General features: G+C 41.4%; 1 protein-coding gene across 1 annotated transcript in view; it reads right to left on the reverse strand.

Moving 5' to 3' along the window:
• The window catches only part of LOC117517586 (oxysterol-binding protein-related protein 11-like), a 38,100-nt gene extending 11,156 nt beyond the window's left edge, over positions 1–26,944 (reverse strand). The window contains exons 1-8 of the mRNA XM_034178679.1: positions 26,829–26,944; positions 25,431–25,499; positions 24,342–24,517; positions 21,651–21,730; positions 16,537–16,707; positions 12,244–12,442; positions 9,192–9,337; positions 7,916–8,056 (exon numbers count right to left, since the gene is read on the reverse strand). Coding sequence (XP_034034570.1) covers positions 7,916–8,056; positions 9,192–9,337; positions 12,244–12,442; positions 16,537–16,707; positions 21,651–21,730; positions 24,342–24,517; positions 25,431–25,499; positions 26,829–26,944 — 1,098 coding nt within the window. The remainder of the gene's footprint in view (positions 1–7,915; positions 8,057–9,191; positions 9,338–12,243; positions 12,443–16,536; positions 16,708–21,650; positions 21,731–24,341; positions 24,518–25,430; positions 25,500–26,828) is intronic.
• Between the last annotated feature and the right edge of the window lie 813 nt (positions 26,945–27,757).

The following is a 27,757-nucleotide window of genomic DNA, read 5'->3' on the forward strand; positions in this document are numbered from 1 at the left end:
TAAACAACTGAATGAACATCCTCTGAGGCCGGTGATTCCATAATTATTGCCAGGGGTTGTACACCAGTATGCTAGTCACCTTTACACAAAAGGCTATACCAGCACCGCAGAGAGGGCGCCAGTGGACCTCAGTCTGCGGTTCATCTCCACCTTAAAGACAGTAACCACACGTTTGAGGACAAGGAAGTTAAAATATTAGCCAGAGAGAAGAAATGGTTTGAGGGGTCAAGGAGGCATTCTTTGTGAAACATCTGAAACCCAGCCTTAACCGGGGAGGGGGTCTGAGACACACTTTATCCCCTGTTTACAATGGGGTACTCAGGTCAAAGGAGTTTCAGTCTTTTGTTCATGGTAATGAGTTATTCATGTCATCAAGGGAGCCATCAGAAAGGCATCCATTCCATCATTAGAGGGACAGCTGTCCTGTCATTAGGTGTGCTAACTAGAGAACAATAGTTGCAAATTAGAGCTATTATTTAGTCACTAGCCAATAGCAGTCTGCCTCTCAGTAGGAGGGGTCTGGTTAGGTTTAAAACTCCAGCTTTTGTTGGCTTCTGTTTTATTCTTCTCTACAAGAGTCAGACAGAAGTCAGACTTCCAGAGCAAGAATTTTGGCTGACTAAGCTTCTGCGATTTGAGGCGAAACGTCCTCGCATCAAGCAACCCAATCCAGTCGAAGATTCAAGCTTCTCTACTCTTCCAGCATGGACATTCAGTTTTTGAGAACTGCCTACCTGACACAGATTTACCATCAAGTACCACACTTTTTCTATTTCTGAAGGACTGATGTAAATAAAGTCTAAGAAATATTCAGTTAGTTGGAAATGTTCATGTATTCATCCCCTGAACTTTCTCAAGAAACTGGGTGTAAAAATGATTAAAGGGGATAGAGAATCAAAATAATTTTTTTCATGTTTTTGGTTTTAGTTCAGTCTCCCCGTTGTGGGGAATACACACGAAGTGCCAGCAAGTTTCAGAACCTCTGTTTCAAGTATTTCTCCTTTTTTGAATTGCCCCTAGAAAACAGGAATCCCTTTTTGAGAAAACTTACATCACTTTTTCACCAATAGCCCCCCCACACACACACCCCTTCGAAATTAATTATTCATAAGTAACACTCGAAGAGAAGCAATGGCGAGTTACAGGTGTGCTTTCCCAGGCTGTTTTAGCGCACCACGATCTTCCCACGGAAAGCAATGTACGCGATCACTGGCTTTTATTCATTTTTAACCGCACCCCCAGTACATACAACCGCCGACTATTTCTTTGCTCTGCGCATTTCACGGAGGACTGTTTCACAAACCTTGCACGATTTCGAGCTGGCTTCAGTCGGCATTTAATACTCAGTAGAGGGTCAGTTCCGACTCTGCGACAAAATCAACCCCAGCAATCAGTACAGCCTGTGAGTATCACATTTTCTTTTGTTTTAAATTTGTGTTGCGCCATATTCCTGTTGTAAGAATTGCACGTTTTAATGGCACGTTAGCTCTGGTTTGTTCCTCTAAAGGGAATGAGCTAACCCCTTAGCAGCTAGGGATGGGTATCGAGAACCGGTTCCTTTTGGGTATCGTTAAATGACTTGATCCACCGACATCAATAAGCTTTGTGCTTAACTATTATGTTATCGGTCCTTCAGAGTGGCCGTTGTTTTGGGGGGTGTTTGTCAGGAAAATGATAATTTCTGTATTGATTACAGACCCTGCAGCGGTCCGTAAACAACTTTTCTGCAGCGCGGCTTTGCTTTGAACCTTGAACCAATTGAAGTAGTGCCTCACAGATTGCAGCAATGCTTCGATTATTCTTTCTTTTGCTTAATTTTCCCCTGCTAAAACCCTAAAGAGCATACATCTGTGAGTATTATTTACCTTTTCACTGTTAAACCGACCTGTTATGTTCTTCTGAAACAGTTGATAGATGTATTTTATAACTTAAAAACGGGAGCGATGCTAACGCGTTAGCATGTCTATGGCATTTTCAATGTTAAAAGTTAGCACTGCAGCTGTCATCACGTTCGGGTGCATTTGTTTTCAAATTGTAATATTTCTTAAATTTATTTTTGTTTATATATTAATAATCTAATGATTATTATATACAATTTTAGAGAAAGAGGCAAAAAAACCTGAATAGAAACAACAGAAAATATAAAAGCAATGAAAATAAATAAATAATGCTTTCTTTTCAGTGAGAGCAAGGGCAGCCAATCAAACAACGGCAACCGATCAGCGCCACCTACTTGCATTTCATAATGAGGTTGCCAAATAAGCTCCGAAACGACGCCATTAAAGGCAAACGAGGCATTCTAAACCCAGCATAGTAACATAGCTGTTTCAGAGAGCCTTTTAGGAAGGTTCTGAGCCATTACAGACCCAACCAATTTTTTTTGGGCTACATATCACATCACAGAACAAGGATTAATGCCCCATTCAACCTCTCTCTATCACCTTTAATTAATTCTTACATTTAGAATAAACTGCCTTGTCCCAACCTTTTTCTTCTTGGAAAATGCTGCAGGCCTTAAATGTAGGAATGGATATATATTAACAAAAAACAAAAATTAAGATGACCTCACAAAACATAAAATATGTTGGTTTCATACAGCCTGCAGTAAATAGAAGTCAAAGTAAATGTCAGCATCATTACGTGTCCACCACCACCATATTTTTCATATCCTCCAAACTATTATATATATATATATATATATATATATATATATATATATATATAAAAATACTCAGACTCAGTGTACTCAGTGACACTGACTCAATACTCAGTGTGTGTGTGTGTGTGTATATATATATATATATATATATATATATATATATATATATATATATATATATACATACATACATACATACATACACACACACACACACACACACGAGGGTAGGCTGAAAAGTTCTAAGGTTCACCAAGAAGGAGAAATGCCATTTCAATAAAACTTGGCATGCATTAAGTTCAACTCTTCTGATGACTAACTGTGTTATTTTCTTCCAGGTTGTGAGGTAGTTTGTGGTTCATAGCCAAGTTTGAAAGTTCGTGGTAGAGGGAAATGGCAAAATGGACAAAACCTGGCATCACGGTGTGATTAAGTACCTGCATAAGAAGGGGTTAAAGCCCAAGGACATTCATGCGGATATGGTTGCTACATTAGGGGATGAAGCTCCCTCCATATCTACAATGCAGAAGTGGGCAGCTGAATTTAAGAGGGGCAGAGAGAGCCTTGAAGACGACCCAAGGTCTGGGCGGCCTGCAACAGCCACAACCCAGAAAAACATTGACCTTGTTCATGAAATGGTGATGGACGACAGACGATCGATGATTCATCAGCTAGCAGATGCTGTGGGAATATCCCGTGAGAGAATTGAACACATTCTGCATGAAGAACTTGGAATGTCAAAGGTGTCAGCTCGGTGGGTGCCACGTCTTCTGACGCGTGATCAGAAACGCACCAGGCTAGTCATGTCGAAGGCAAACTTGGCGCAATTTGAAGAGGATCCAGCCAATTACATGGAACGTTTTCTTACCCAGGATGAGTGTTGGGTTCACCACTTTGAACCAGAGACAAAAAAAAAAAAAAAAACAATCAATGCAGTGGAAACACCCAAGGTCACCACCTCCAAAGAAGGCCAAGGTCGTTTCGTCTGCGGGAAGGTCATGGTTTCAGTTTTCTGGGATGCCAAGGACATTGTGTTCGTGGACTACCTTGAAAAGGGACAAACCATAAATGGACAGTACTATTCTAACCTACTGAGACTGTTACGCGAGGCTATCAAAAAGAAGCGACTAGGAAAGCTGACGAAAGGGGTGCTATTCCATCAAGACACTGCCCATGCAGCTCACAAGTCAACAGTGGCCATGGCCACTATCCACGAGTGTGGATTCGAACTGGTAGATCACCCACCATACTCCCCTGACTTGGCACCCTCGGACTTTCATCTGTTCCCAAACCTGAAAAAAAACTTGGCTGGGAAGCACTATCGAGGCAATGATGAAGTGATGGCTGCCGTTGAGGACTATTTTGACTCTCAAGATGAAAGCTTCTATGCCAAGGGAATCGAAGCACTCAAGCACCAATGGAAGAAGTGTGTTGAGTTACAGGGAGACTATGTAGAAAAATAACCCTGAATTTGTTCGACAACTGCATCATAGTCAGCCTTAGAACTTTTCAGCCTACCCTCGTATATATGTGTGTGTGTGTGTGTGTGTGTATATGTGTATATATATATATATATATATATATATATATATATTAGTTGAACTGTGTATATAAAAAATAAGCTGTGTCAACTTTATTCATTTTATTTGTAGAAGACGGGACAAAAATGTCTCGACAGTAAAGGTTGCAGACCCCTGAACCACGTGACTCCAAATATTTATTTTTTTGTGGTCTTTGTGATATTATGGAAGTGCGGAAACCCGCTCCATCGTTAAAACTATACATGTACTCGGGGGTAGTCGAGGCACTATTTTTTTTTTTAATTTTCATGGAGTAGGCCCCCCGGACCCCCCTCTCCCCGTGAGTTGGATATGCGTGACATTGGCGCCTAAAATTTTGGACACCATGATTTTTTTTTTTGGACACCCAAAAGTTCAATTGCTGCCTAAAACTATGACTGAAGATGACATTTCAACATAAGAAAGATCACTTTGGATCCCAGTGTCTGCTCCAAAACTGCTGCATTTTATTCCACAAATTTGAGAAACTGAAATTTTACACGACACTTGCTTGTTTGATCAAAACATACAATATTTGAAGGTTTTACAGAAGGCAGGATGTTACTTTGATTCAGACTGATGTTGATATCAGTCTGAACCACATTTCAGCTTGTGGACCTGGATTTTATCTTTTTTCTTTTGAAGCTGTCATTACATCTGAAGGAAAGGTATTACTGACATTTTGGCCCTTACCTCCACTGACAAATCCCAAAAAGAAAAGGGACATCATACAAGCATGATGTCAATTATGATTATGGTTTCTGACCGTTATGTACTAGAGATAAGGTGGTTGTTCTTCTGCATACCTTTTACCAATGACACTCTCCTCCTGCCATGTGAGACAAATCCAAGTGGCAACCTCAGGTGTGTGGGCAGGAAGTACAGATAGCCACAGCCAGTGGCAGCCTCTTGTAGTCTAGCAGGTGGCTGCTGGCTGCTGTGCCCTTGACTACATTTGTCCTTTTGGAGCGTTTTATTTGAAATAATATGGCTGGGTTTGCAGAACAACTAAGAACTCTGTGTTTCAGTATTTTCACACAGTGAAACTTTACAATAATTTAACTTAGGAGTGATTTGTGACCGAAGAATATCAGCAAGAGTGAAGGTGAAAGTCTACAAGACAGTAGTGAGACCAACTATGTTGTATGGCTTAGAGACGTTGGCACTAACAAAAAGACAGGAGGCAGAGCTGAAGATGTTGAGATTCTCTTTGGGAGTGACAAGAATGGACAAGATTAGGAATGAACATAGAGGGACAGCTTAGATGGTTTGGACATGTGCAGAGGAGGGACCCAGGGTATATAGGATGAAGGATGCTGAGGACGGAGCCACCAGGCAGGAGGAGAAGAGGGAGGACAAAGAGGAGGTTTATGGATATGCTGAGGGAGGATATGCAGGTGGTTATTGTGACAGAGGAAGATACAGAGGACAGGGTGAGATGGAAATGATTGATCTGCTGTGGCACCCCCTAATGGGAGCAGCCAAAAGAAAAAGAGGAAGTTAGCTCTAATTACCAGGTATTGAGAGCTTGGTGACATTAGCTGCTTCCACTCCGTGAGTGTGCATCTCCTTCTTTGCTTGTGCAAACTGCTTAAATGCCGCAGTTACTCTTCAGCTTGGGACTCCGGTGAGGGCGGTCGCATCTCCTCCTCTCTCCTCTATCTCTGCTCCAACCTTCAAAGTCCCTACTTCACCAGACTGTGAATTCTTCAAACTATATTGGATTAACCATGGAATTGATCAGCTGGTCTCTGAACGCTATTGACACCATTTTTTCAACAAGGAGATCAGTTCCGGGGGACCCTGCGTGCCCAGATAGAACCTACCCTGCAGGCTATGTTCTTGACGCCTGGGAGACGTGGCGGGTCACATGCTTTGCGCCATTCTCTGTGGAGGACGTTGAGGATTTATTTATATTTCGTTTCATAGTAGGAGGGCTGGTACTTATTGGTTTATGTGCTGTCCTGACCTACTGGAAAATTGGCAAGTCGGCTGCCACCAGAACCACGACCCCTCACCTGTCCGTCATGATTAATGAGTTGGGCAAGGCGATACATTCTCAGACTGCGTTAACCCTTGAACTCAGATGCAAAATGGATAACATCTTGGAGCAATGCATACCTTGCAAAGGAAGATGTCGGAGACCAGGGAATATTCATAATTGGATTTGGTTGTTCATGTGAAGCTGTAAGTGTTTTTCACTGCTCATCCATAAACATGGCAGGCTTATCAGCCTCTGAAGGACAAAACAACCCGTTGTTTTCCTCCAGAATAATTTCTATGGCCTTGGTGAACATTCGGCTGCCTTCTTATCTTCTCTAAACTCCAATACACACGGACAGAAACTGACTCACACATGGACAGAGACTGAAAGCATGCTCCACATCATCCCTACCCCCCTCCAGTCCCCATCCACCACCCCATCCCGGCCCCCACTCACGTCACCCCTTTCCCCCTCCGCGGGCTGTGCAGTTTTAGGTGTGGTAGGTCCCCGTTCCCCCCAAGCTGGCGGCAGCGTGAATACATGTTGCTGCAGCTACCACACACTCACATCACCTCAATTTGGAAAATGGACTGTTTCAAGTTTAGTGCACATAAACAATGTCAAATGTATATGTGTTGTCTTAATTCTGATGTGTGCCATTATTACGGTAAACAAGTAATAATCATGGATTAATTGCTGTTATCTTGTCTGTGGCAATTTGAGTGTGGACGTAATCTTGTTGTTGTTGCATTTGTAATAACAATGACAATAAATCTCATCCATCCATCCATCCAAACTAAAAGTTATTGTTGCATTTTATAAAGCAGCCTGACATTGCGACGCCGACATATGTTCATCATGCACACGCACAAAGGCGACCAGTTCGGATGAAATTTTTAAGACTCATGTTGTGGTTGTAGTCTGGAGCCCTGCAACAGATGCTGCAGGGCGGGTTTAATGGGGAAGTGATGCACAGATCCCAGACGCCTGCAGCGATCTAGTTCAGGGATGCTCAGACCAGCGTTATACATAGTATGCAATTCGTACATAAAAATAAGTACAGATTTTTTTTTTTAAATGAAGTCTCTGAAAAGCTGCAATCATCAGCTAGTGTGCTAGAGTGAAGTGTATCCAATTGGGAAAGTACCCAAAAGTGTCTTTAACAGCACCAACACAGTTATGTACTTCAACGAATACATATAGCTGAAGAACAGAGATGCTGTGACACTGAATCCTGACCAGAGCTTCATCTGCAACTGCTGCAACCAGAGCTGTTTGTCCCGAATGGGCCTCGTCAGCCAGAAGCATGTCTGTAGTCAACGTGGACTACCATCTTTGTAATCTTTGAATGATTGTTTCAGTTTATGGAAGCACTGAATGAACTTAGTCGACATGGACCACTACCTTCATAATCTTCTTTCGAGAAGTAATGCCACGATGATACCAGAAGTACATGCTAAAGGTCTAGTAAGACTTTCCACATACCATGGTCTGGTATGAGCCTTTAAAAAGAGGAATATAACCATCACAAACGTCCAACAACCTACACCATGTTTATAAGAGGAATGAAATCCTGTGAGCTCATTTTCCCAAAAGAACACAAAATTCTGAATCTTCCTCTGACATTCCTCAGAAAACATCAAACAGTTCAAATAACAAAGCAAAGGAAAAGAAGGTTGCCTTCTATTGGTGTGTACACAGAACTGGACCTACCCGTGTGAGGTCCATGCCCAGCTTGAGTTGGGACAGCAGGTGAAGAATGATGCTTCGCTCCTCCTCGACTGCTCCAAGGTCCTCCTCCTTGTCTGTGAAGGAGTCCTCCAGCTCATCCTCTGCATCCACATCTTCTTGTTCCTGATGGGACAGCCGAGTGAGCAATTTGCTGATTGTTGAATCTCAAGATGTGCCATCAACTCAAGCAGCGGGTGCACCAATATAGGTAAAACTCAGTGGAACAGATAGCAGAAATAAAAATAATAAAATCTGATCATGTATGGTTTCCTTTTGGGCAGTAGAATATTTGTTTCACAGTTTAAGGTGATGTTTTGTTAGATGTCCAGGTTGGCAACATACATGCAGACAAATGAATTTATGAAATCATTAACAGGGAAAATGGTATCTGATTTGACAGATACTTAAGGTTCCTTTATTGGTAACATACCAGACACGATAAAGTTGTTTTGTGGCTTCTCTAAAATTTAGACAAACTTACACAAAAAAATGAGAATTTATTAAAAAATACCAGCAGAAACACTTCCACCAAGTTTTTAAATTGTCTTCAGCATCCAGCATGTAAATACGCCAACTCCTTCTCACTGTTTTGAAATTTTATTTACAATGTCTGCACACTGTAATTAACAGGTTGGTAGACCTTTGGTGGTACAAAAAAGTCTAGATAGCCCTTGGTGTGATTAAACAACACAAGGCAGTCTCATTAAATCATGGCCTACATAAAATGTATGACAACCATCCTGAGAGGTAGCTATAGCCAGGTAGGAGTCAAGAATTTAAAAAGCTCCAATCATATGGAAAAGTATAGCACATTATTTGTGCAATCGTAAGGATTCCAACAAAGGTGGCCACCTAAGGCAGAGTGGGATGGAGTTAAAAAAAAATACAAGGGTCAAAGTTGCTCCAATTTTGGTATAAAAGTAATACAAATTGCATGTTGAGCTAACAATAGTTTAAAAATGAATAGTCCAAGTACACAAAGCTATTCCCATTTATTAATCCTATTAGCTCAACCAATAACTTACCATTCATCTTTTACCAAAAATTGATGCAACTTTAGTTTTTGACCCCTGTTTGAACTGAAATCAGCCTTTCCCCTACCTGGCCACAGCTACCACTATGGGAAGGTTATTGTACATTTTTGTGTAGACCATGGTATATAGAGTCTGGGTTGTAAGTGTTTGGTCACCTTAAGTGGAACAGTTTAGGTTCAAATTGGCTGCCTGCTCATGGACTAAGATGACTCGGGTGGCCTTACCCCGGAGAAATTGCAGGACTCGGAGGTGCTGAGCTCCAGGCGGCTGCCCTCCAGCGGTCCCTCCCCTGTGGTGAAGCTGCCCAACGAGCTGCTGCCATTCTTCAGGATATCAGGCAGCTTGGGTTCCAGCCACTCAAAGGTGGGACCTGCCGCAGATGGCGAGTGCACAATGGCAGGTTCAGAGGTACTCATGGTACTGTCCCCCACCCTCCCTCCTGCGGGCACTCGCAGTGACTTACACACCGACAAAAACAGAGCAACCGCTCAGCTTACTGTCCTCAACAAACACCCAAGACTGTGGAGAGCAACCCTCGACCAAAAGAGTGAAACTTAACTTCTGCAAAAAGCAAAGGGATCGGGACGCTCTGGCCACACCTCTAGGAAGCATCCCCTTCTTCTGATTGGCTAAAATCTCTCTGTACAGCATGGACATTTGCTTAAGCATGCTGTAAGTGGGCAGATCTCATTCAAATTCACCTGCACGTTGCTTGACATTATAATCTGATTGGCTGTGGCGATGAGCCTGAACTCATGAAATATACATTAAGTAACAAGATCTGCTGGGAAAAGTGGGACATGAGCTGGTCATTTTCCCCATTACAAACAATCCTGAATAGATAAGAGTCAAGTTATCACCATATCACATGCGCCAACATCATACCACATCTTTTAATGTCAGGGAAATTAGTTTTGCACCTTGTTAGGACAAGAGCTACTGACAGACATTTTACCTGTTAAAGCTCTGATTACCTTCCTTGGAGACAGGTGGCAAGAACAGGCACGGTTCCCCATTAATAATGCAAAATAATTCCACTGTCAGGACAATGCTAGATGGATGCTTAGATTGTGTAAAAACCCACATACAGAAAACTGCGATTTGTCATAGTTGACACAGTGCTTGTGTCACTAACAGCTGAGAAACAGATGACTTTTGAAAGAAAAACAACTCAGTTTCTCTGAGGACTGTGAAAGAAAAAAGGTGGGGTTTTTTTCGGTGAAAGTAGACCTTTGTTAGGAGGGGTTTCTGATGTCCAGGGATGCATTCTGGAGTGTTTTTGATGACTATTTCACCCCAATTTAGTTGTTATGCAGAAAAGGTGAAATTTTCTTTTGCATATTTTCACCTTTTCTTTCCCTTTAACCAAAACCGACTGAGAGGTAATGAGGTTTTACGAGTGTACTTTATGTCATGCCATCCTTGGTGAATTTTGCGTGAAAAAAGCGTTAGTCTTTGTTGCTACGTATCATCGGTCTGCAGCTGTGTTTTTAGTTTAACCACAGCAACACTCAGAGCAGACTTTGAAAGAAAAGAAAAATTTTAAAATGTTTAAAAAACTCTGCACTTTCCTCATTGTGTCATTACTGCATTGCAACACAAACACATAGCAGGCTAACCCCCCACCCCCTTTCTCCTCCTCCTCCTCCAGCTGAGTGCACACAGGACACAGGGGAACAGATGAGGGGACTCACTGCAAGCTGAAAAAGAAAAAAGAAAAAAACCCTAGGCATTCTAAAAATTGATTTTTGAACGTTTTGATCACGCCGCACGTGTTTCCCGAGGATGCCGTAAATTTTATATCTTGCATCCAGCCTTAATTTTGAGTCAGGACAGCTACAAACAAACGCTGCCTTTTGGCAACCCAACTGACAGAAATCCATCATTGCGATGGAGAACTTTAATCCCTGCTTATGTCACACAATAAATATGGACAGACTTGCTCAATAGCTAATCACACAAATCCAACCTTTTTAAGTCAACCCCACTCAACACCCAGAACATGCAAGCGATTAACGGTGTAGAAGTCGGAACACATCCTCGAAGAACACCAGTTTTCACTGGGAATCTCTGCCTCATAGCACTTTTAGTATCTGTGTATAGCGTGAGTTTTTAAACAAGGTACAACCCAAATTTGGATCTTCACAAGCCATTCCTCAGCTTAAGCATTACTTTGGTATGCCACGCATGCTGCCTACCAATATATGGACCTGGGTTTGATATCTGGTCATGTTATCTGTCTGTGTGCTTAGACAAGACACAATCTTTATCATCGGTGTCCAATGGTTGATAAATGGTTACCAGCCTTAGCCGGGGAAGCAACCTGTGATGGTCTGGTGTCCTATTCACAGACACCCTAATATACAGGTGGGGAGAAGCACTGACCCAATGGACCCGATGACATCTCTCTTGTAATCTGTAGTTACCCGTATAAGGTTGGAAGCATTATGCTATTAAGATGGACCTCAGGGCCTGTATATGACTTAGTGCTTCATATTCAACAACTTACATTTGGACACCAACATCATTCACAAGTAGTCTGTGTGGGGAGATGCTGTGCAATTCAATATTCCAGAATGGTGGCCTTTTTGTTGTTATTATATACCGCCCCCATGCCCCAATCTTGAAAATTTAAGTGGCCCTGACATTTTTCAAAAAACATCAAAGGGGTATTAAAAAAAAAACAAACAAAAAAAAACACACGTATGGTGCTTCTACCACATTTTTCAAAAAACATCAAAGGGGTATTAAACAAAAAAAACAAACAAAAAAACACGTATGGTGCTTCTACCACTATTTGAAAGATTGATTCAGTCCTGCTAAAAGGCAAATTAGAACATCATTAAAAATCATTTTTCATTTTTTCCCAAATCCACACCATTGAAAATTTCAATTTTAAATTCACCAATCAGCATCAATTAATAAAAGGATGAGAAAACAGGGGTACAAAAACAAACTATGGGGACCCCCCCCATGCAAAAAAAAAAAAGTGTTTTACATGTACCCAACTATGGGCTGACATGTAGCATTAACACCTGTGAGCTCAGCAAAACCGACTATGACATATATTCATCTTCAGATGTTTGTTTTTAATGTGATTATGCAAAAGGCAAATATAAGAAATTGAGGGAGAATATTTGGGACATAAAAACTGTAGATCCTCAAGCTAATCATTAAATACTTCATGTGACATTCTATTATTCTGTACCTGGGTGACGAATGTATCGTAATTAGAACCGTACTGTGACCATGACACCATGAGGGATGTGCACTGACCTCCTAAGGAGCCCCTCTGTCTGGCCACCTGCTGCAGGTGCAGGATGTGCAGACAATCATTGAGGCAGTTCATGGTGGCCATGGAAGTGGCCTTCAGCATCAGAAGATCCTGGTCTAAGGGAGAAAGGCCCAGAGTGGCAGGCAGGCCCTCAATGCTCTGAATCAGTTCTTTGTGCTGTCCATGTGCCTGGTTCATCATCTGAGGGTGTAACAAACACAAAAGTGATATGGTCATTTATCCCCAGCTGCACTGCTCAGACATGTTCTTTCCTCATCTCCTAAATCAATCCCAATTCATTTAGTTGTTAATTTCCAAATTCTGACATACAACCTTCTCCTCGAGCACATCATTTGTTGTTTCACTGTCTTAACCTTGTAAACTTCAGTCTGAAAAGTTTTGCATCATCAGAGCACCAATGTGCATATTGTACCCGCAGGAAACAGATTAATGCCTCTCCTCTCTAACATCTCACACTAACTGTACTCGAGAACAATGGTAATGTTAAGGGAAACAACAGCACCCTCTTGCGGGCAATTGTTAAATGTTTCTTTACGTTTTCTGGGGAACTGTTATTATTCATCTGTCACTGGGGTCTGCAACCTATACAGTCCAAAGAACCATTTTTGTTCCCTCTCCAACAAATAAATTTCTTTTTTTACAACTCCAAATCAGAACAACTTTGGATGATATGGAAAACGTGGTGGTCAGAAGATAATGAGCCTTACATTTTCTGTGATTTCCATTTCTTAGCAGACAGTATGAACCAAACATATTTCATATTGTGTGTGGACAAATTCATTTAATTTGTTCCTATACATCCATTCCTGCATTTAAGGCCTGCAACACATAAAAAAATATAAAATAAAAAGAAGGGGTTGGGATAGGGGCAATTCAGTCCCAATGTAAGAATTAAACCATCACTTTTACAGCCGGTTTTCTTGAGACAAGTCAGAACGGCTACATGAACATTTCCAAGACACCAAATGTGTCTTGGATGTCATTTACATTAATTACGAAGAAGAGAAACAGCACGGCACTGTGAAGTAAATCTGTGTCAAGTATACCGCTTTCAAAAACAAAGTGACCATGCTGAAAGGAGACGAGAGAGGGAAGCAAACAAAACAACTCTAAAATCATTTTTGGCTTCTGTAGATGTGAGTGGAGAAACAGTGAATAGTACAACATTCTCTTATAATTAGCATTTTACATATTGTTCTAACTTTTTCTGATTTGGGATTGTATGTCGCATTTCTGAAATTACAGAACTACTATAAAGACAAGAGCAATCTGAGATTTCTGACGTCTGCCAATCTGGATCACCTCCAAAATTCAGTGGAGTCTTCCATGGCCAAATATCTATCTGTGGCGGAAATTTTGTCCAAATCTGTGAAGTAGTTTTGAAGTAATCCTGCTAACAGACAGACAGATAAATAAATGCCGATGGTTTTATTACGTACTTGGCGGATGTAAAAAGTGCTAAGAAATGTACCAAAAAAAGAGAGAAAAACAATCTGGCATGTGCAGTCATACTTTGAAATAAACAGAACAAAACAATGCAGGCTTCTTTGCCTGCCAATACTTTCTCCACCTTACACATGAAGCTAAAAACTGAGCTCAGGTGCCTCCTCTTTCCACTGGTCATCCTAGAGATGTTTCTATAGAATAACTGGAGTCCACCTGGGGTAAATTCAGTTAATTGGACATGATTTGGAAAGACACACACCTGTCTCCATATAAGGCCCCACAGTTGACAGAGCACAAACCAACCATGAAGTCAAAGGAATTGTCTGTAGACCTCCGAGACCAGATTGTCTTGAGGCACAAGTGTAGGGAAGGGTACAGAAACATTTCTGCTGCTTTGAAGGTCCCAATGAGCACGGTGGCCTCCATCAGAAATGACAGACGTTTGGATCCACCAGGACTCTTCTTAGAGCTCAACGCCCGTATAAACTAAGCAATTAGTAGGGCCTTAGTCAGGGAGGTGACCAAGAAACCGATGGTCACTCTGTCAATACTCCGGCATTAGTCTGTGGACAGAGAACCTTCCAGAAGGACAACCATCTCTGCTGCAATGCACCAACCACACCTGTACGGTACAGTGGCCAGACAGAAGCCACTACTTAGTAAAGGGCACATGGCAGCCCACCTAGACTTTTCCAAAAGGCACCTGAAGGGCTCTCAGACCATGAAAAACAAAATTCTCTGGTCTGATGAGACAAAGATTAAACTCTTTGGCGTGAATGTCAGGGATCATGTTTGGAGGAAACCAGAGACCATCCCTACAGTGAAGCATGGTGGTGGCAACATCATGCTGTGGGGATGTTTTTCAGCAGCAGGAACTGGGAGACTAGTCAGGATTGAAGGAAAGATGAATACAGCAATGTAACAGACATCCTAGATGAAAACCTGCTCCAGAGCGCTCTTTACCTCAGACCTGGATGACGGTTCATCATTCAGCAGGACAATGACCCTAAGCACACAGCCAAGATATCAAAGGAGTGTCTTCAGGACAACTCTGTGAATGTCCTTGAGTGGCCCAGCCAGAGACCACACATGAATCCAATTGAACATCTCTGGAGAGATCTGAAAATGTCTGTGCACCGACACTCCCCATCCAACCTGATGGAGCTTGAGAGGTGCTGCAAAGAGGAATGGACAAAACTGCCTAAAGATACAACCCCAATTCCAATGAACTTGGGATGTTGTGTAAAATGTAAATAAAAACAGACGACAATGATTTTCAAATCCTCTTCAACCTATATTCAACTGAATACACCACAAAGACAAAAATATTTAATGTTCAAACTGACAGACTATTTGTTTTTGTGCAAATATTTGCTCATTTTTAAATGTATGCCTGCAATACACTTCAAAAAAGCTGGGGAAGGGGCAACAAAAGACTGGGAAAGTTGATGAATGCTCAAAGAACACCTGTTTGGAGCACTCCACAGGTGAACAAGAAACAGGTGAGTGTCATGATTGGGTATAAAAGGGCATCCCCAAAAGGCTCAGCAGGTCACAAGCAAAGATGGGGTGAGGATCACCACTTTGTGAACAACTGCATTAAAAAAAAAAAAAAATAGTCCAACATTTTAAGGACAATGTTTCTCAACGTTCAATTGCAAGGAATTTGGGGATTCCATCATCTACAGTCCATAATATAATCAGAAGATTCAGAGAATCTGGAGAACTTTCTACACCTAAGTGGCAAGGCTAAAAACCAACATTTAATGCCCATGACCTTCCATCCCTCAGGTGGCACTGCATTAAAAACCAACATCATTGTGTAAAGGATCTCACCGCGTGGGCTAAGGAACATGTCCCTGCTTATTTCAGCAAGACAATGCCAAGCCACATTCTGCATGTGTTACAACAGCGTGGCTTCATAGTAAAAGAGTGCACATACTAGACTGGCCTGCCTGCAGTCCAGACCTGTCGCCCATTGAAAATGTGTGGCGCATTATGTAGCGCAAAATACGACAACGGAGACTCCAGACTGTTGAACAACTGAAGTCATACATCAAGCAAGAATAGGAAAGAATTCCACCTACAAAGCTTCAAACAATTAGTGTGCTCAGTTCTCAAACACTTACTGAGTGTTGTTAGAAGGAAAGGTGATGTAACACAGTGGTAAACATACCACTGTCCCAGCTTTTTTTGAAAAGCGCTGCAGGCATCCATTTCAAAATTAGCAAATATTTGCACAAAAACAATGAAGTTTATCAGTTTGAACATTAAATATCTTGTCTGTGGTATATTCAATTGAATATAGGTTGAAAAGGATTTGCAAATCATTGTATTCTGTTTTTATTTATATTTTACACAACATCCCAACTTCATTGGAATTGGGGTTGTAGGTGCACCGAGCTTGTGGCATCATATTCAAGAAGTCTTGAGGCTGTAATTGCTGCCAAAGGTGTACCAACAAAGTATTGAGCAAAGGGTGTGAATACTTACGTACAAGTGATTTCTTAGTTATTTTTTAAATAAATTTGAGAAAACAAGCAACAAAAAAAAAAAAAAAAATGTTTTCCATGTCATTATGGGGTGTTGTGAGTAAAATTCTGAGGGGAAAAAAAATTTATTTACTCCATGAATGCTTTACAGACGCACTGTAATTAAAACAATATGCAGGGCCTACATCAGTATATTTTTAAACCTTTACTTTAAAATGCAATTAATAATGGCTGTTTTAGTCAAATTTTTGTGTACATAAGCTAAATTGTTCACAGATTCACAGCTAAAGTGAAGAGGAGACAAAAAAACATTTATTTGTCTCTGGCTGCTTGTACCTCTCTGGCGTCCAGCAGGTGGTCTGGCACCAGTGACCGCTTGTTCTTTTGTAGCTGGGACCAGCTGAATAAGGAGGCTGGGTTCTGGCTGGGCCGGCGAACCGACATGGGTGAGGTGCCACTGCCTTGAGATCCCATTGAGTAGCTCCGGGACTTGGGTGGAGGATTACACTGTAAAATGTAAACAATATGTACAAAATACATAAAAATTCCAAATTTATTGATATACACTGCCAAATAACATAAGTTGCATCAAGGCACTTAAAGGTGAGGTCATAAAGAAACAACCTGGTACTAAAATAATTAACCGTGATTCAGAGACAAACTTCAGGGTCCCCCCCGATATTTTTAGATTTGGTTCTCATCTTCAAATACTAACGATGAGTGAAAACAGTGTACCATTGTGGCTCAATACCAAAAATCAGTAATGTGGGCCAAAAAAAATAATTTTTTTTTAATTTTTTTAACACATCAATAACTTTAATAAATTTGCGGTTCTACGGACATCCTGTTGCTCCTGCAGCACGTGAAGAAACACAAGGGGGAAAAGAGGAAGTCAATCACACATCTGCTCAACAGCCAAGTCACATTCTACAACCCCTGGCAATAATTATGAAATCACTGGCCTCGGTGGATGTTCATTCAGTTGTTTAATTTTGTAGAAAAAAAAAAGCAGATCACAGACATGACACAAAACTAAAGTCATTTCAAATGGCAACTTTCTGGCTTTAAGAAACACTATAAGAAATCAGGAAAAATAATTGTGGCAGTCAGTAACGGATACTTTTTTAGACCAAGCAGAGGGAAAAAATATGGACTCACTCAATTCTGAGGAATAAATTATGCAATCACCCTGTAAATTTTCATCCCCAAAACTAACACCTGCATCAAATCAGATCTGCTCGTTAGTCTGCATCTAAAAAGGAGTGATCACACCTTGGAGAGCTGTTGCACCAAGTGGACTGACATGAATCATGGCTCCAACACGAGAGATGTCAATTGAAACAAAGGAGAGGATTATCAAACTCTTAAAAGAGGGTAAATCATCACGCAATGTTGCAAAAGATGTTGGTTGCTCACAGTCAGCTGTCTCTAAACTCTGGACCAAATACAAACAACATGGGAAGGTTGTTAAAGGCAAACATACTGGTAGACCAAGGAAGACATCAAAGATCCAAGACAGAAAACTTAAAGCAATATGTCTCAAAAATCGAAAATGCACAACAAAACAAATGAGGAACGAATGGGAGGAAACTGGAGTCAATGTCTGTGACCGAACTGTAAGAAACCGCCTAAAGGAAATGGGATTTACATACAGAAAAGCTAAACGAAAGCCATCACTAACACCTAAACAGAAAAAACAAGGTTACAATGGGCTAAGGAAAAGCAATCATGGACTGTGGATGACTGGATGAAAGTCATATTCAGTGATGAATCTCGAATCTGCATTGGGCAAGGTGATGATGCTGGGCAAGGTGATGATGCTGGAACTTTTGTTTGGTGCCGTTCCAATGAGATTTATAAAGATGACTGCCTGAAGAGAACATGTAAATTTCCACAGTCAATGATATGGGGCTGCATGTCAGGTAAAGGCACTGCACTCCATAAATGCACAAGTTTACGTTGATATTTTGGACACTTTTCTTATCCCATCAATTGAAAGGATGTTTGGGGATGATGAAATCATTTTTCAAGATGATAATGCATCTTGCCATAGAGCAAAAACTGTGAAAACATTCCTTGCAAAAAGACACACAGGGTCAATGTCATGGCCTGCAAATAGTCCGGATCTTAATCCAACTGAAAATCTTTGGTGGAAGTTGAAGAAAATGGTCCATGACAAGGCTCCAACCTGCAAAGCTGATCTGCCAACAGTAATCAGAGAAAGTTGGAGCCAGATTGATGAAGAGTACTGTTTGTCACTCATTAAGTCCATGCCTCAGAGACTGCAAGCTGTTATAAAAGCCAGAGGTGGTGCAACAAAATACTAGTAATGTGTTGGAGCGTTCTTTTGTTTTTCATGATTCCATATTTTTTTCCCCTCTGCTTGGTCTAAAAAAGTAACCGTTACTGACTGCCACAATTTTTTTTCCTGATTTCTTATAGTGTTTCTTAAAGCCAGAAAGTTTCCATTTGAAATGACTTTAGTTTTGTGTTATGTCTGTGATATGCTTTTTTTCTACAAAATTAAACAACTGAATTAACATCCTCCGAGGCCGGTGAGTCCATAATTTTTGCCAGGGGTTGTATTCTGTAAACATCATTACAGGTATACAGCACAAAGTGCAGTTAAAGGAAAACTAATCATGGATTTGCCTTGTATGTCTACACACAACAGAACACACTTAAAAGCATGCAAAGCAAAACAATCCATCAATCAGACTGTCCAACGAACAAAAAGACGAGAGTTTTATTTTCTTTATGAACTCAAGCAGCTCGGGCTACTGCAGAGATAAAAATACAATCAATACAGTCAATAATAATGTCAAAATCCTGACTGAAAAACAACCATCCTGATACTGCAGAGGCAAGAAAACATGTTGAAATGACAGACAATCTGACAAACAACCAAAAACTTCTTGGTCAAGTAAAAATTGCTCTTGTTTACAATGAGGAATAAACACAAACCAAGTAACAATATGCTCTTTAAAACGTCATTCATAATAATATGCTGACCAGTGCACTGACTCAGCTAACCTTACACACAGTCATGAGTACTGGGTGTTTCATGTGATGTGTCACAAATACAGAAAAAAATAAATTGTTCCCCTTTGTTTGTATGTACAGTGCATCCAGAAAGTATTCACAGTGCTTCACTTTTTCCACATTTTGTTATGTTACAGCCTTATTCCAAAAAGGATGAAATTCTTTTTTTTTCCTGAAAATTCTACCCACAATACCCCAAAATAATGTGAAAACAGTTGAGATTTTTGTAAATTTAAAACACACACAACTAAGAAATCACATGCACGTAAGTATTCACAGTCTTTGCCATTAAGCCCAAAATTGAGTTCAGCTGCATCCTGTTTCCACTGATCATCCTTGAGATGTTTCTACAGCTTAACTGGAGTTCACCTTGGGTAAATTCAGTTGATTGAACATGCTTTGGAAAGACACACACCTGTCGACATGTAAGGTCCCACAGTTGACAGTGCAAGTCAGAGCACAAACCAAGCATGAAGTCAAAGGAATTGTCTGTAGACCTCTGAGACAGGACTGCCTCGAGGCACACATTTAGGGAAGGGTACAGAAACATTTCTGCTGCTTTGAAGGTCGCAATGAGCTCACTGACCTCCATCAAGAATTTCGGCTCCACCATGATTCTTCCTAGAGCTGGCCGCCTGTCTAAACTGAGCGATCGGGGGAGAAGAACCTTAGTCAGGGAGGTGACCAAGAACCCGATGGTCACTCTGTCAGCTCCAGCATTCTTCTGTTGGGAGAACCTTCCAGAAGGATAACCATCTCTGCAGCAATCCACCAATCAGGCCTGTATGGTAGAGTGGCCAGATGGAAGCCACTCCTTAGTAAAAGGCACATGGCAGCCCACCTGGAGTTTGTCAAAAGGCACCTGAAGGACTCTCAGACCATGAGAAACAAAATTCTCTGGTCTGATGAGACAAAGATTGAACTCTTTGGTGTGAATGCCAGCCATCATGTTTGGAGGATACCAGACACCATACCTACATTGAAGCATGGTGGAGGCAGCACCATACTGTGGGAATGTTTTTTAGCAGCAGGAACTGGGAAACTCATCAGGATTGAGGGAAAGATGAATGCAGCAATGTACAGAGACATCCTGGATGAAAACCTGTTCCAGAGTGCTCTTGACCTCAGACTGGGGTCTATATTTCAGCAGGACAATGACCCTAAGCACACAGCCAAGATATCAAAGGAGTGGCTTCAGGACAACTCTGTGAATGTCCTTGAGTGGCCCAGCCAGAGAACAGAGCTGAATCTGATTGAACATCTCTGGAGAGATCTGAAAATGGCTGTGCACTGACGCTCCCCATCCAACCTGATGGAGCTTGAGAGGTGCTGCAAAGAGGAATGGACAAAACTGCCCAAAGATAGGTTCACCAAGCTTGTGGCATTATATTCAAGAAGACTTGAGGCTGTATTTGCTGCCAAAGGTGCATCAACAAAGTATTGAGCAAAGGCTGTGAATACTTGTGTACATTTGATTTTTATGATTATTTTTTGTAATGAATTTGCAAACAAAAATAAGAACTTTTCATATGTTGTCATTATGGTGTGTTCTGAGTCTAATTTTGAGGGGGAAAAATGAATTTACTCCATTTTGGAATATGGCTGCAACATAAAATGTGGAAAAAGTGAAGCTCTCTGAATACTTTCCGGATACACTGTATCTGTGAGTCAGTACACTGTACTGAGTCACAACTAAGAATATTTGCAACTAATGACAACAACAGTGACAAATGATGACAAAAACACTGTTTAACATCAGGCGGCAACAAAGAAGACGAGGAAGCACATAAAATAAATTTTAAAAACACGAACATGGTGATCACAAGGATGGCAGCAATCATAAAAATGCACATCATTTTCGAAGAGTTACTGAGTACATCGCTTGCATGCAAGTCACATGAACGCTCACATGAGAAAGCTGTGACGACGTGCACAATATGGTAGATGTGTGTGTGATCTCGTGAGTCACCAGTGATTCAGAGGAGTTGCATCAGTGCCACAAACAGACCCAAAACTGCAGTTGCGGGCTGGTGGGCACGTAGGGTAGCCCGGAGCCATGGCAGGGCCACAGAGCACACACTGCCCCCATCCTAGTAGGAGGGGACCTGCAACATGATAGGATTAATATTCCGGACTACCAGGAGGCAAGAAGTGGCCACAGGGACTGCAAGAGCAATCGCCCACCAACAGCAGCTGTCACTGGTAAAATTATATGAAAATTAAAACACAAATACCCCCAAATAAGCGTGACTGTTGTGCCCACCCCTGAAAGTGCTGCATCTCCTTCACAAAATGATTCAGATGGCAAAGGTTTTCTTGTGAGTACTGCATGTAATTTAAAAAATTCACATGATTGTGTCGAAAGAACATGAAGGAATGTTTTGGTTGTTGCACGTGTGTGGTCTCACCTTTCCCAAGGCCTCTGTGTGGTGCTGTGTGCAGATCTGCAGTCTGCTCACCCAGTGCTGCCTCTCTTTGGCATCGGTAGCTGTGAGACAAACAGATTTTACTCCCGAACGATCTTACTCAGCATCGATCGTGAGTAGCAGATGAAGGGGAAACATCCTCTGATCAATAAGAACCTGATGGATAATGGAAGACTAAAAATGGAGCAAGCAACAAAAGATGAAGCTGAAAGCAAAGAGTGAGGCCGGCTTAGGAAAATAGCTATGGGATACACTGCAAATCTAAGAGATGGTCATGGCCAATACCTCTTGGACTGGTGTTCAAATCTTCAACAAGACCAGAACCATGGTGTCATCTACTCAACCAGCTGACATTTCCACAGATTGTAATGAAACCATTCAGGCGATAAAAATAATACACATATTTGTAGCGACCGTTCCAGGTGCTGCTAAGTCTATGCTTCAATAAAAGAAGGATAAATTGTCATTAGATTTCTTCTGGTTAATTTTCTGCTAAAAGAGCCAATTACTTACTCATGGATACACTATTTTATCCACATTTTGGAGACAACATAAATTTTTGACATAGTAGACATGAATCTGCAGCAGATCAGAGGATTATGCTGCATTAGTTTGAAATATTTTCTGCAGGCTTTCTGATCCCTTTCTGATCCTTCTTCCAGCATGTACAAACAGCCCAAACAGGAAAATCTCAAAAGGACTTTTATTTACATGATGAGTCACCAAAGAGATTAGAAGGCAACATGTTCCATTGGGTAATATGAACATCTGACCTACATATGAAGGGTTAGTCATCCAAGAGGCTCTCAGCCAACATAACTCTTTGTACTTCAGCAAACACTAACCAAGAACCCGAACATCAAAATTAAACAATGCATGAAGACAAGAATCTGCCTCAAAGAATTAGTAGAGCCAGATGTATTATCAGGTTCTGCCTTCAGTTGCATTTAGTGACATTACCCTTGAAGTATGTCAGCCACCTGTAAAAAACCCATAGATATTATTCTCATGTTTACTGTATTTTCTGGAGTATTTTCTAATTTGTGAGGTCCTGCAACTTATCTACTGAGAAAAAAAAATCATGTTCTTTATAACAACAAGAAATCATTTAGAGTTTTGTAGCTACGAAGAAACTATGCCCACAATTTTGTAAAAAACACACACACAAAAAAAAAAAAAAAAAAACAATTTCTCAAGAACTACAGCTTGACACAAACAACCAAGAGCACCCAAGATGGCAACAAAACAATGCAAGATTGCCAGACAACAAGAACAACATTTTGTACAATTACAACACTAACCAGGCCTATCGCTAGGACCCACCACCATAATTTGATAGTCCTGGCAGTGATCCAGAAAAAACAAAAACAAAAAACAAAAACCCCTGCGAGAATCGTGGTTTACAACCTGGTTCTTTCTGTGAGGAGCTTCCACGTTCTCCACACATTCCAGTGGGTTCCTATGGGTGCTCTGGCTTCTTCACACTTTCAAAGACATGGCGGTTTGGTGACTCTAAACTGAACGTAGCTGTAAAGCTCCTTTCACCCTGGTGTATTCGTAGAGCTGCGTACTGCGACGTTGTGTTTCATTTAATTATGCCCGAAATGCGCACGTACTCAGCCTTTTTAAGTGTTTGTAGATCTGCTTGCAGCTGCGTGTGTTCGCTTTTTAATGTGTGCACACAGTCTTGTGTAGCCCTTGCCGCTATTTAAACCTAGTTCCCTCCTATCGGCTGTGCAGAACACATCGTTGCAAACAGTGGAGTGTATCGTGAGGGTTTTACAGTTGCATACTGCCACGTATGTAGCCATACCTGCTATTTTCTGCCTCTGTGGAAGTGCACTCTGTTCTCTACTGCATAGTGTGGTGCGGCTCAGAAACAGAGTCATTTAACATTATTATTATTATTTTTTGTCTTGATGGATCATTTTCATTGTGTACAGATGCTGCTGAGTCCCGGCTGTGGTAAAGGCTACTGTGAATGAAGCTCTGTGACTCTAAACTTTTAAAGCTCTGGTTGCTCGATCAGGTCCGCTGATTTGATCAGACATGATCAATCAGGTCGTCTGATGAGCGCACCGACATGCAGCAAGTGTGGTTTCATTTTAAAGTCACAGCGCTTATTCGGGTTTGATCAGACCTGATCAATCATGGCATCTGATCATCGCACTGACATGCAGCGAGTGTGCTTTTATTTTCAAGAGTCACAGCGCTTATTCAGGTTTGATCAGCGAGCGAGAGAGAGAGAGAGAGAGAGAGAGAGAGAGAGAGAGAGAGAGAGAGAGAGAGCAACCTGCTGTTTCTGTTGCGTTTCTGGATCTGCTAAAAGTGGGCGTAGAGCTGCTCATCTCGGTGTAAACGATATGCCACAATACGCAGATCTACGAATACGCCAGTGTGAAAGGGGCTTAAGTGTGAATGAATTTGTCTGTTGGTCTTGTGACACACTGGTGGCCTGCACAGGATGTAACCTGCCTCTCGCAGAATAACTGCTGGGATAGGGTGCAGGCCGCAGTGTCTCTGAATATGAATAAGCAAGTTCAGAAATTAATTAAGCAATGTGCAAATTAGGCTCTTAAGCAGCAGTTTTCCATGTCTTTGATCCCAGTTTCACCCCACAGAAGCATACGGCCCTGCTCGACAATACCACATGGGTTGCAGTCAGTTACACACCTCTGAGCTTGTACTGTTCCCCACTAATGGCGTTAACAGTGAAGGTATGGGAGTCCTCATCACTGGGTGAGATGACAGCTCCAGCCAGGGGGAGCATGCCACGGGGCTTCTGAAGCCTCGACTGCTCGTTGACAAAGTACTCGAGGAGGCCCGCCTCATTGTTTAATACAAAGAACCTGAAAACAGCAGACAATAAAAAGACTGCCTATTTGACAAGCCAGCATATCTATAGGCCCCCTGACACTTGCACGACTTTGATCCACACACTTGCATGCACATTGTCATGATGATCCCACCTGCTGTGTTACCAGCTGGATGCTGTGCTTTGTTCCAATAGCTGCCACTTGCTGTGTGCTGGACGCTGCGTATATAAAATAATTATTTTGTAGCAGATTAATCATTTTCTCTGCAAGTTGGCTGCTGAAAATGGCTCTTATCGCTTCCTGAATCACAGAGGAGTGCTACAGCCGCAGTTGTTCAGTGTGTGTGCTGATCGAGCTGGAGAAAGCATTTGGAGCCGTCTAAAAAGGTAATTATTTGTCATGTTTACATTGTCATGGCTTGACAAAACAGTTGCATGTTCTTTCCTTCTTGTGAGCAGCTGTAAAAGTATGTTTATAATAGATTTAACATCTCGCTATAAAATTGTTCAGACAAGCTGCGCTGTGATGCAGTGTACTGATGCAATCACGCTGTTCACTTCTTCTACACTACTTGATGAGCTGCACGTAGTGTTGGTGAGTAGATCGAGCAATGTTGCACAACATTTATGCGTGAAAGATTTTTTTGAACATTTCAAAATTCTGTTTGTGCAATTGCACGTGCCGGCGCCCCTCTCACATTCAGTTTACACCCATTAATGACGAGTTTACTCTCCTGCATGACACAGTGCGTGCAAGTGTGTACATCAAAGTCGTGCAAGTGTCAGGGGGCCTAAACCTAAAACAGGAAAAAGTCAAAGTGTGAAGTCTGATTCCGTCTGATTCCCAGCTCTTCAATGAGACACGATATATATTATGATATAGGATTATAGGATGATCCAGATTGACATTGGGTGTCATTTTCTTAAACACAACTATGAAAACTCACCTATATTGCCACCCTGTTACTAGATTGGTGTATTTCATCAAGTAGCCATCAATGTTCTCCATGTGGTCGCTGTGAGACAATACAAATCAAAAGCAAAATGTTAATTCACTTTGTGAGAGTGCAGATACACACATGCACACACTCTACGTCAATCAGAGAGAAAAGTCTGGTGATAGATTTTTATAAAAGCCAGCATACAGTGGCTTTGCAAAAGTATTCAGCCCCTTGGTATTTCATATATTTAATTTGTGTGCACACATATATATCCACAACAACTTGCAATGAAATGCTATCTTCAAGTGTGTCCTTTCATCTGATCAACAGGCCAAAACACCACACATGCACTTCAAGGTGATGTGTCTATATATACACACACACACACACCAGAAAAAGCACCAAATAAGTGACACACTGCAGCTAAACCCATTGTGCATTTTTTTTCTTTAAAACCATAAGTTTACCATTTAACCCCACTTTTGACAACAGGTGAAATCAGGTAGCATGTGCTGGATTCCCCATGCTAGGGAACCGTCTTGGCTCCAGGTAAAATCTCGCCTCCGCTTGGAATTCTCCGGTTGGTGGGATCCTCAACACTGGCACCTGCATGCTGGAACATGCAGTGAAAAAGTGGCAAATGGCCAAAATGTCTGACAAATACACCTCATGATCCTGTGATTCCAGAGTGTAGCTGCAAGGATCCTCCAAAGAGACATCTGGTCGTTACCTTACTTGTTTGCAGCCAAGTCTCACAACCAGGTGTCTCTCAATCTCAAAGGTCAAGGACACAGAGATATCACCATCACAGCAGAGATAAGTGAATCTCCCTACAAAGTCAGATGAAGTCTGGGAGCACGCACTGCATCTGCCACACCACTGAACCGCACTGAGTCCAAGAGGGCAACCACACAGGCAGACAACTGCTGCATCCCCATCTCTTTGCAAATAACCACAGATATGTTATTCAGGTAAACTGAAAGAGAACCATTGGGCTTCTCCAGCTGCTGAGGCACCTGCATGCTGGATCATGCCAGGAGGAACGTCACATTTCCAAAACATGACACACTCTCTCTTGACAAGTTCACATTTTTGCCAACAAGTACCAGCAATGTACTTTTGATGTAGCCCAATCCTTGTGAAAAATGAGTTGCTCTATTGTAAAATTCCACACACTCCCAGATCCAGCTTTTTTTTTTTCCTTTTTGCGGATTTTATACTTATTTTTGTCTGTAAAGTGAATATCACTGACTTTTGGAGTGTTGCTGAAGCAAAACAAGGTTCTGAAAGTCATCATTCCCTTTGGGTTGTGGAAAGCTATTACAGAAATGTACACCGTCCAGTTTAAAACAAACAATACACGCCTTATAGCCGTGAAGGCTAACTAGACAAGCTAGCACCCACCTGTACTGCCAGTTTTTAGCACTTGCTCTCCCCGAGTTTGGGGTCCTGTTCTGGGGGAACGCATCCAGCCTGGCCTCGCTCTCTGGGATTCGTACCGCCGCAGTTTCCCCCTGCATAGTCAACAAAACCCTGCTGTTTACACGGCTTGCTAACGCTAACCAGATAGCCAGTTAGCTTAGTCACCACAGCTGTGGCTGAGGGGAGGAGCCTCTTTTTTCTTTACAACACACAGTCAGACTGCTGGTTCATCTCTCTTATCGAAACGCTCACAGCCGCTGAAGTGTTAAGTGACCAAATTCAACGGCAGCTCACAAAACATTTTAAATCACAGTGACAAGCCTAGTTAGCTCCCCTGCTAACGCTAATGCCAGTGCTGTGCCTAACAGGAACTCACTCGTGACTCAGTTAAGTGTAACTTCCGTGTTTTGAAAATAAAACACGATATTAATTTTTTTTAATCAAAAACCCAGATTAAAAAAATACATTTTAGTATATTTAAAATGACGTCAACTAATGTAATGTAATTATTAAGTTACATACTTATGTTAAATTCTTCCGTAAAATTGTATGTATTATAAATATTCTGATTTTTTTTCACAAAGTCCAGCTAAATTAGATTTCAATTCTAATGAATCATCCATTGCCAAATTATGCAACTTGGAAAACATGCTGTTTCAATTGCATGAAGTAACCCAGCGGATCATGTTATCAATGTAAAATAACCCCAATAAAAATAAATATTTTTAACATGGAAATATTTTTAAGGCGTCAAAATAATCCAGAAAGGGAAAGATGATGAGAGTTATTGTAACTATTTAAACCGGCTTCAGTTCCATATATTTTATCTAGGTTAAAAAATCACTAAATTATCAATTAAAATGTGATTAACATAAGCCACATAAAATGTTTCAGGAAAAATAACTTATACG

The sequence above is a fragment of the Thalassophryne amazonica genome, chromosome 1 (genome assembly GCF_902500255.1).
Source record: "Thalassophryne amazonica chromosome 1, fThaAma1.1, whole genome shotgun sequence".
Classification (NCBI taxonomy): Eukaryota; Metazoa; Chordata; class Actinopteri; order Batrachoidiformes; family Batrachoididae; genus Thalassophryne; species Thalassophryne amazonica.